This window comes from Stegodyphus dumicola, chromosome 2 (genome assembly GCF_044657685.1).
Source record: "Stegodyphus dumicola isolate Sdum_Otavi_A_Nest chromosome 2, ASM4465768v1".
Lineage (NCBI taxonomy): Eukaryota > Metazoa > Arthropoda > Arachnida > Araneae > Eresidae > Stegodyphus > Stegodyphus dumicola.
The window spans coordinates 221,465,605-221,475,910 of NC_140769.1; the positions used below are offsets into that span (position 1 = coordinate 221,465,605).

The following is a 10,306-nucleotide window of genomic DNA, read 5'->3' on the forward strand; positions in this document are numbered from 1 at the left end:
ACATCGGTTGAAGAGCTGAAGTATGACATCAGCCTTGAAATACTATATGCTTTCGCAGAGAGCAGTATACTGTTGTTACTTAAGCTCACTTGTCTGACAGAATCATCAGCCCAAGCCCACGAAATATCTCGTGGTAAGGAGTGCAAGATACGCCTTTCGTTGGCAATAGCCTTAAGCACCTTACACGTGATAGTACAATTTGGATGAAGAGCACCCCGAGGGAAACGGGTCCTAAGGTTTCCCACCCTCTCCCCTTCCGCCGAACCACAGGAGAGGACTTTCGGCTCACGGCATATTTAGAGTGCCGCCATACATTTACACTCTAAATATGCGGCTATACATTTACAAACATCCATGCTTTCTCCGGGATTCGAACCCGGGCCCTTCGGCACGGCAATCAGAGGCACTAACTATAGCGGCACTAACCAGCGGCACTAACCTACTAACTAAAGTGGTTAGTAATCCCTATGGTTCGAGCTGCTAATGGCTATTACTGGTAACCATAGTGGTAGACTTATAAGTATAGTGATGCGCCCCTAACCGGTGCAGTGCCAGTTGGAGGCGCACTATATTTATAAGGAAGCAATATAAATTCACAGTCTATCTTCAGACTGAGAAAGCATATTGCTCATCAGCGTAATACAGGGTATAATGCAAAAAATTATTTTATTTCTACCTTTTTCATCTTCGCTTTCAAGTCGTTTTAAGCCATTCGTGAAATTAATAAAATGAGTTTTCTGCATTCTATAATAGGTGTAATACAGTAATAGGTACTAATGTACATTTTATAAAACATTCTATAATATTAAAATTTCTAGTTTTATTCTTGTGTAAACTATCATCATAATTTAAGCCCACCAGCGGCCGAGCGGTAACGTCGCTGAACACTGGTAGTTCGGTCCGAGGTTCGAATCCCGCGAACGGGCTGGCTGCATGGGCGTTTTCGTGGATTTCCCCATGTGTAACGTATATACGAGCCAGTTTCCCTTAAAAAGTCCTCCACGAAGGCATCCCTCCCTTAAGGCAGATAGCCCTGAGTGCTTTGCCGTAATCTAATAAACCAAACCAAACCAATCATCATAATTTAAAGTAAAATTTAATTATCATGATCTTGTGAACTGAACATGTTACCCTTAATTTTAGACTTGTTAATTGTGCTTAAGTGCGTTAATTGATCACCAGACGGCCTATGGAACAGTAGCTGCGTTCTTCCGACTGGCAGCTGGACATGACTGCTTGGTTACCCGTTTATTTGATCAGGATTGGAATTTGTAATAGTCTTGAAATATATTTAATAAATAATGACAATATATTTGATAATTTTTCTTGTGTCAAGGAATCTTTGTTTTGTTTCGCAACTGAAAGCAGTTCATTCAAATAAATAAACCGCAGTTTGAAAACAATAAATATTTGAATCTAGGTAATGTAATTTTAAAATCTTTTCCATTCTGTTCAACAATTTTCCATTTTATTTTACATATGTCAACAGTTTATCAAATTAAATTATTTATATCATAATTTAGCGATTAGTTTAAAATAACATAATGGGAACTTAAATTTAGTTTAATACCTTCTAACATTTTACTAGTATAATTATAATGAAAAAGATTGGCAAACATGCATAGAATATTTTATGTCTCATTGTATGTTAATATAAGTTGAAAGCATAGTTACAGGAATTATTTAATACATATTTAACTCAAGATTACATATCATCATTTGCAAGTCTTCTGTTCATCTACAAATCATGTCTCTCTTACCCTTCCTCCCCGAAACTAAATCTTATATATATTTCAGAAAGTTACAATCTTCAGAAAAGCTTACTTCCACCATTTCCGAAACAGTTTTCTGTCTGTCTAGGATATCGCACTTTTGAAATTCTGGAACAGGTCATTTGAAAAATGCACTGCTTGTTTTTACGCAATTTTTTTCCTCAAAGATGCTTAAAAGGCTGCTCGAAGTTGTTCTTAGCTCTAAGGCAAAAAGGCGAAAATTAAGTTTCGCCAAAATTAAGCCTGTAAATATAAAGTTTTGGACCGACTTTCTCAACAGACAGGTCAGGCACCAACAATTTCGGCAGCCTATGTTACCAATACGCCGCCCAGACGGTATAGTGATTGGGGAAGCCGGCTGCGATACCGAAGGGTCCGAACTCGAATCCCGCAAAAGGCATGGTTGTATTTGTCTGTCCCTTCGTAGGAGGCAAAGATTGCCCACCTATTAGGTTCCTCCATACTAAAGTGACCACCGCCTCTTCTTGCCTTAGTAGTGGCCAATGTCCGCCGACGGTTTGGGCCCGCCATTAAGAAAAAAATAAGTTACCAATACTTTTGACACCCTGTATAAATTAAACATATTAGTAATTCAAAGTAAATATTTAAGTGTCACTTACAAGAACAACTTAACTGACATCTTCCGAAAATAGGCGCCCTAAACAGTTGCCTACATTTGTTTTGCTTGGAGACAACCCTGTCAACAGAAATCTTGTGTCAAACTATATTTCACTTTTATTTGCCGTTTACATTTACAGAATGCACATAGACACAGTTGCAGTTAATGAAACCTGCTAACTTATTAACATAAAAATCTATACTAAGAGAATGAAAGAAAATTTCAAAATCCCCTCTCCTAAATTTTAAGACCAAATACAAGTCAAAGCGAATTTTCTCGAAAATTTCAAACTACTTTAAAATTTCTTCAAGATAGTACATTTTAAATTGCTAGCCCTTTCTATTGCTATAATTAAACATTGTTAAGACAATGGCATACTTACAAGGCATACTACTCCAAAGAAGGAAATACTTCTTACAAATACCGGTGGGCGACCGTAAGTTTTCTCTGTAAAAAGAAGTACACTTCTGAAATCGATATTTAATAGGGCTCAGTCATTTATTTTTTTACCTGTGTGAGAAACTTGGTTCAATGATTATGCTAAAAAAGAATATTTCATTTTAAGCATTCTATATTGCGTTCTTTTCATTTTACCTTTCAGTCTCGCTAATTCTTCTAGCTATACAGTACCCTCTGCAACTTCCTCGGAGTTTAAAAACTTAAGCTCAGATTGAAGCTGTTTGTACAGAAAATGGAAAATGTTCGAAACTGAATTTAAAATCGGAGATCTTCTCTTCCTTCGAACCAAGAAGAATATACTATGATGAAATTTTAGTATACTATATGGCTTTGGCGTGATTCTGAAAACTGTCACCAGCACAAAAAATTTATCTGCTTAAAATTTATCACCTGCCGAATTTCGCCAAATCTCGTGTGTACCGTATACTAGAATTAAACAGATTATATTCTATAAATATCCTGATAAATCGTTTAAATTTACAATCTTCAAGATTTTAGCACATATTTTCAACTAGTACATGCATAAACTTTCAAATGATACCAATATTTGCTTACATCTCATTACTTATTTTACTATCTGTCTAGTTAGTATAATATCACGACTCCAGCCTGTAGTTACTGATAATGGGAAAGAAGCACTCTGTTGATTTCCATTAAATTGCTTAGTTTGTTAATCAATAACAGACAGATTAGATTTGAAAAAAAAAAATTTAAATGTCTTAAGCCTTGGCGAAGGGCAACACACTGGTGAGTGGAAGATAAAAATATTTTTTATTTTGAGCAGTGGCACTACCTTTCTTTTAAATCCCCAGTCAATTGATTAAATTAGAAAAACAGGAATATTATGTTTTCCCGAATGAATTGAGTTTTACAAATTGTTGAGTATTCTAATTAAATTTAAAACATAAATATTTTATGCTTTAAATATATTTTTAAATATCTTAGTGAATAGAAACTCCCTTCTTTTAGATCGCCCAATTTGTTAATCAAAATTTCATTAAATCCGAAAAAATATATATACATATAATAAATTTTGAAAAATCTAAATGCACATTTCCGCTCAAATACTATAACAAACTCTTATAATTATTTAGAGCTTATTATCAGTTGCTCTTTCTCAGAATTGGTAAAATGTTCAATATTCTTGAAGTATTTGACTTGAAACATCGTTTGCATATTTCTTTTACATTTTTTTCATGTAATTCTTCCTTATACTTGTAGTATTTAATATGTAACACAAAAATTTGCCATACATTTTACATCTTCATAAATATATTAAAATAGCTTTTTATTCATATTATTGTAAAACAATTCACCTTTCTATGCACTAAAAAAGTATAAAATTTTTAAGGACATTCATAAAAAATAATGAAAAAATAATACAGATGCACATCTAAACAATTTAATAAACGAAGCGAAAAATAAATGTAACATGAAGAGAGACAGCTTGATATCGAAATAGATTCCATTAGGTTAAATCGTATAATGCCCAGCGCTGCTGGCTACCATATCCTTGAATCTTACTCGAATCCCCCGGAGAAGACGGGAATATTTTAATACATGTTCAGCATAAGGGCACTTAAAATACTGGCGAATCGACAGTCTTCTGCAGAGTTTTGGTAGCGGGAAAGAAAGGTGGAAGATCCTCGGATCCACCCCTCAAGGTGTTCTCCATGAAAACTGGAACGAAAATTCTCCGCACTTGTTGTGGATGAAAAATCGGTCACCTTTGCATCTTGCGCAAAATCTGTTGAAGTTAGATCTGAAGAAGTTGAAAATCTGAAGAAGTTGCTGCATGATTGGTGCATTTTGGGCAACATTCTTGTTGAAGAGACGGTTGAATGACAGATGAGTATTGACCATTTCCAAAGAATGCATTTAACTGCAAGTTTCCCGCCATTTGATGTTGCAGAGTATATCTAGAACCTTGTAAGGTTCTAGACATAGCAGAAAACAGCAGTGAACCTACAGACCCTACTAGATTATCAATCTAGTAGGTAGGTAGTAGAATCTAGTAGTACTAGATTATCAATCTAGCGAAAAATTGCTTTGTTTGAAAAAAATCACAGATTCTAAGGAAGGTTAAATTCTATTTAAGTCTATTTAGTCTTTCAGTATTTTAGTTTTAGTATTCTATTTAGTCTTCCTTTCTATTTAAATCTTCTTGAGCGACACATCATAAAGGCGTATCTTACACGACAGATGAACTTTCGCGACTTGCGGGTATTTAAATTAACGGTACTTTGCCGAGAACTGGTGATAGTGCCATCTGGGCTATCGTTGTGTACGTATGCGTGTCTATAAACTCTTCTTATTACTAGAAATAGTTTTAAATTATAAACCTGCCAAAATGCTTAGCTGGTGCGTAACGGAAACTTAACAAATTAACATAAACGAAAATCCAACTCGAATGTGGGTAATGTAATACACATTAGATAAGCTACTCAAGCTCGTTGAAACATTTGTAATTTACGATTTAAAGCAACTTCGAATCCAAATATGTACACTAAAATACATTTAATAAATCCAAATGAGAAATCATTGCGTAATATATTAATTAGAAATATTATTTAGAAGAAGAACGTTTAAATACAAAGAAACTTTGAAACGTAAACAACTTATTATTAGAACTTTCAGTTACTGTTACAGCAAGTAAATGATGAAAGCAAAGAAAGAGATAAAAAATTTTTAAATCCTGTTAATAAATCCGGAGATGAAAAATTATGTTCAGGAAACTGTAGTCCTTTTTATTCACCTCATATAAAGTTAAACAATATTAGAAAAGCCAACAAATAAATTGTTTCAAAAACCAAAATTTAAAAAAAACTAGAGTAAAAAATAACCTTGGTAATCAGATGAAATTACTTTAACTAAATTTTCACAATATTAGAATGCTGATGTTTTTAAATTTTACATATATATTGGAATAATAATTTTACTTACCCCTTCTCCGAAATCGAGGCAAATTTGACCTACGAAAATATGCTGCAAATTTTTTATCAGTTGTCGCCATTTTGAAACCTAAAAGCAAAGAAACGGGATTCTTTAGACGTTTTTAATACTGAGAGATATGTTGACGTTAAGCCTAAACAATTATTTAAACGTTTATTCAAAAATATGTTGTAACGCACTTTAGTCAAAATTCATTATGTTGCCACGTTTTAAAATAAAGTAGGAAAATACACTAGAATTATTTTACAACAGAGAGCTGAAAACAACATATTTTCTCTTGTCTCGTTCTTTTAATGCTGACAAAGTTTATATCATACAGTATCCGTTAGTATGAGAACTATAGAGCGATTCTTACAACATTCTAACTTTCCTTTTCGGAGCAAATAAAAAAATTTAACAAAAATATTCTACCTGAAAACATCAGATTTCAGTCTAACATTCCGGAAAATTTTCTATTAAATTTTGAAACAGTTGCGATACATATATATTGTAGAGACATTAAAGGTTAATTGAAATTTAAAGGTTAATAGAAAAGGTTAATTGGAAACGCCGGAGAGATGAAAAAGGAGCAATCGCCTTCGCCGTGAATCGAACCACAGACCTCTGGAATACTGGCCCAGCGTGCAGAACCACTACACTACGAAGGTACGCTAGGAAAGAGGAAGAAATACCTTATAATATGTATATAGGTACGTAATGTAAAATAGAAATAAAACATTTAAATCCATCCTATAATCAACACGGAGCATACGCATACGATCAGAAATAGCATCGAGAAGTACGGTGACTAATTGCATGAAAAGGTGCAAAAACAGTATAAACCAAAATTTAAAACAGTAAAAGAATAACAAGAAAAAGAAATCTGAAAGCTTTTCAGATTTTATACTACTCTCAAAAGCGGCCTTTTTTTTTTTTTTTTTTTTTTTTTTCCCCCTCATTTACATACGCATTTCAAAATTTGATGGTTCTAGGACCGGCTGTTTTTTCAAACGTGAAAAACATGTTTGTATTCATGCAAATGCTTCGTGATTTCATATCCTTAAACATAATGCATGATGATAATATTTTGGTGACAATTTGAAAAGTGATTCAGACTTTAATAGTAATTCAACACAGGATCCCGTTTTGAGACTAATAGCCCTTCTGGGAGAACTCTTGTTTGGGTTAAAAAAAAAGTTTATTTACATCTTTCGCTATATCATCATCATTGTGTTGGTGTAAGGAAAGAAATAAATGAGTCAGCCTGTTTCTGAGCTGGTAATGGCAAAAACTGAATACTTCAGTTAGCCATAAAACATCAATTATAATAATATATCATAAAGATATATTTGTGCCTTTATAAGTCCAACCTCTACAGCACTGTAAAAAAAAACCTCGAAGTTTACAGACAAAAGTCTTGTATAGTTACAGAAATGCGAACAATTACGAAGGAAATACCTGTAACGAACACAGAACCAAACGAAACTGTAAACTCTACAGGAGTTTTTCAAGAAGTTTTGCTTGGATTTTGTCCGTAGCGTGTGATCACGTGGCTTAAAACGGCTGAGAGAGAAGAACCAATCAGGAAGAAGGTGGAAAAACAGCGTCTTAGCGGGAGAGTTCAACGATAGTCGCCATGTTAGCCATTATTTTTGCTATGGTCGAGGTAAGTTCGAAATAGTGTTTGACGTGTATTTTACTAATTTTATGTAATGTATTTGTTATGTTCTTTACACTATCTATAATTAAATTCTTTTAATGTTTAGCTTATAATTCTAATGCTCCTAAATAAACCTGTGTTGAATTATTGTTAGAGTTCAAATCACAGAGCTTGTGTTCCATTTAGTAAAATAACAACTTTTATTCGTTACATCTGCAGGTGTCTGCAGTTAAACTGCTCATATTTATAAACAGAAACAAATTTGTTAATATGTTAGTTTAAAAACAAATAAGCTTAATATTAATGTTCTATCTATAGTCTAATAATTTCTCATGTTAAATATTTATGTATCTTTTAAAACATATCGCGTTAGAATATTCATATTTTTCATTTTGTTGACAGATGTAACATTATTATTCCATACATGTTATCATTAATCCCAGCGTGAACTGCTTTAGAATATTTTTCAGAGCATTATTACACTATGTATGTTATTATTAATCTCAACGAAAAAGAAAAAATAAATGTAACATATTTAAAAAATTCGACAAAATAACTTAACATACATTAAAAATGGAATATTATTTCATTAATACATGCGATAAGTTCGCCTTAAAAGATTATATAGTCGGATAGCAATTACATATTTGTAAAAGTATTCAATGTATATTATTTTTGTGTTAAAGATAGTTTTAATCCAGGACAGTCTTTACCAACTTATAAAGCATCTATTAAGTTACATTATAACCAACATTTACAAAAGGCAATAATCGAAATGCCATGACTTTGACATATTTTTAACTATGATGTAACATACTAGGAACATTAAAGAAAAAAAATTCTATTTTTTCCTTTATGCTTGTTGAAAAGTAAAATATTAATAAAATGGTACAACATTCATTCTAGTACTTACAATGTAAATTTACATATAAATTTACTATAAATTTTGGTGCAAAGTTCATTATAAAATGCATTTGCTAATATTTAATAGTTATAGCATTCAATATCAAATCATGGAAATATTAGTAATGATACGTCAGTTGCATATATTAATTTCAATACTCAGCTCAATGCCAAATTTCTTCTATATCTGAGATAACATGTATTTTTTGAAAATAATTATTTTGTGTCATCTTTTCATTTAAAAATCTCTTTCAGATATATTTTAATGTGAATTATTTTCAAAATTATCCTCATTAGAATTAATGTTGTTCTCTTTATTATGTTTGAAACTGCCGTTACGCTAAAAAATATATTCAGAAAACTATATTTATTGCTGAATGTTTAAAATAAGTTCTACTGCTCCTTTTTGACAAAGAGTATCCATTTGAATTGCAGTTGGTTTTAATTAATCGTTGGTTGTATTTTTAAGAACTACTTGATAAAATTCAACAAATTAGTTCAATCTATGAGTTCATCTGAAAAACCTAAAATTTTTATTCCAATTCTGTCATGTGTATATATTTCAAGAATGAAAAAGAATTACAAATTCACTATCCAACAATACTGAGTAATATGTTGTTGATGTAGCCAAACTTAAAATGACCCATTTTAAAACCAGATTAAATAAATCATCGCGTATTTTCGGTCATCGAATTTCTTTGGCGTTAAAAGTGTCATAGATTTAGTAAATCCAAGGGTTAAGGTAAGCTCAAATATTTTTTTTCATAGTTCATATTTGTAAGTTATAAATTTTTCTGATGCAAAAGTTATGTAACTTATGCAAACATATGCTTAGAGTATTTGAACTAGTGTTGAAAAATCACTGGAATTTAAAATGTAATTGACAGTATGCCTTAAAGCTTGTTTTGGTAAAAGCATATTTATGGGTGCCCCTTGGCAAAATTTGGCGATTTTTGGCAGTACATGGATACCGAGTTTGTGCAATTCTTTGAACATGTTATTTTGGCTTGTGTAGCGACGATTTGTGTGCCAAAAACCGCCGCTACACGAAGACAGATTGCACATACTCGGTATCCATGTACACATCGACCTATTTTCACTTAAAAAAAATCTGTGAATTGTACAAACTTGACATCGCGCACTCCCTTGACTTTATCCATGTACACATCGACCTATTTTCACTTAAGAAAACATCAGAGAATTGCACAAACTTGCGCTCCCTTGATAATACAGGGAGCACCCTTCAATATACTCTAACTGCTGTTTTTCATAAATTAAAACATTTTAGGCATTTAAGATATCTTCCTGTAAGTTACAACTAAATGAATGACTCTTAAGCATAAAAATTTCAAATTTTTATGCTTAAGAGTAGAAGGAGTTATACACATTTAAATAACAGTATCAGAAAAATATACTTTTTAAAATAAGTAAACCATTGTTTGAAGTACAGAAAAACCTTCCTTAGCAACTATACCTCTTTAAGTGATTATGTCAAGTATTCTGGTGATACAAACATTGATATTAATTATCACTGAGAATCATGCTTTGTGAAGTAACCACCTCCATTAAATATCAAAATTGTACAAAATTATGCAAAAGTTATAGAGTGGTTTTACTGTATACTTAAAGTATGTCATATCACTGTTAGATATTGATGATGTAAAAGATATTATCTAATCATAAATATTTCAAGCATTAAATAGCTTAGTGTAAGTCAATAAGTTTTCAGATTCTGACTTTGTACCCTGTCTTTCACTATGTAATATTTTTCTAGCAACTGTGTTAAGTACCAGTAAGTAAGTTTGTCTTAAATACCACTTAATGTAATCAGGTATCATCTGTTCTGTCTGTAAAACTTAATCGTAATAAGTGAACAAATGAATATCTGTAAAACTAAAGATGACACTCTATGTAAAAAATACAAGTATTAAAATGTCTATGAGAGGAACATTTAAAATATTA

The 10,306-nt window shown here is 32.0% G+C and overlaps 1 protein-coding gene across 1 annotated transcript in view; it reads right to left on the reverse strand.

Annotated features, from left to right (window-relative positions):
* Positions 1 to 5,863, reverse strand: part of LOC118183248 (CD151 antigen-like) — a 31,278-nt gene extending 25,415 nt beyond the window's left edge. Inside the window, exons 1-2 of the mRNA XM_085810261.1 lie at positions 5,794 to 5,863; positions 2,774 to 2,838 (exon numbers count right to left, since the gene is read on the reverse strand). Coding sequence (XP_085666387.1) covers positions 2,774 to 2,838; positions 5,794 to 5,863 — 135 coding nt within the window. The remainder of the gene's footprint in view (positions 1 to 2,773; positions 2,839 to 5,793) is intronic.
* Positions 5,864 to 10,306: the final 4,443 nt, after the last annotated feature.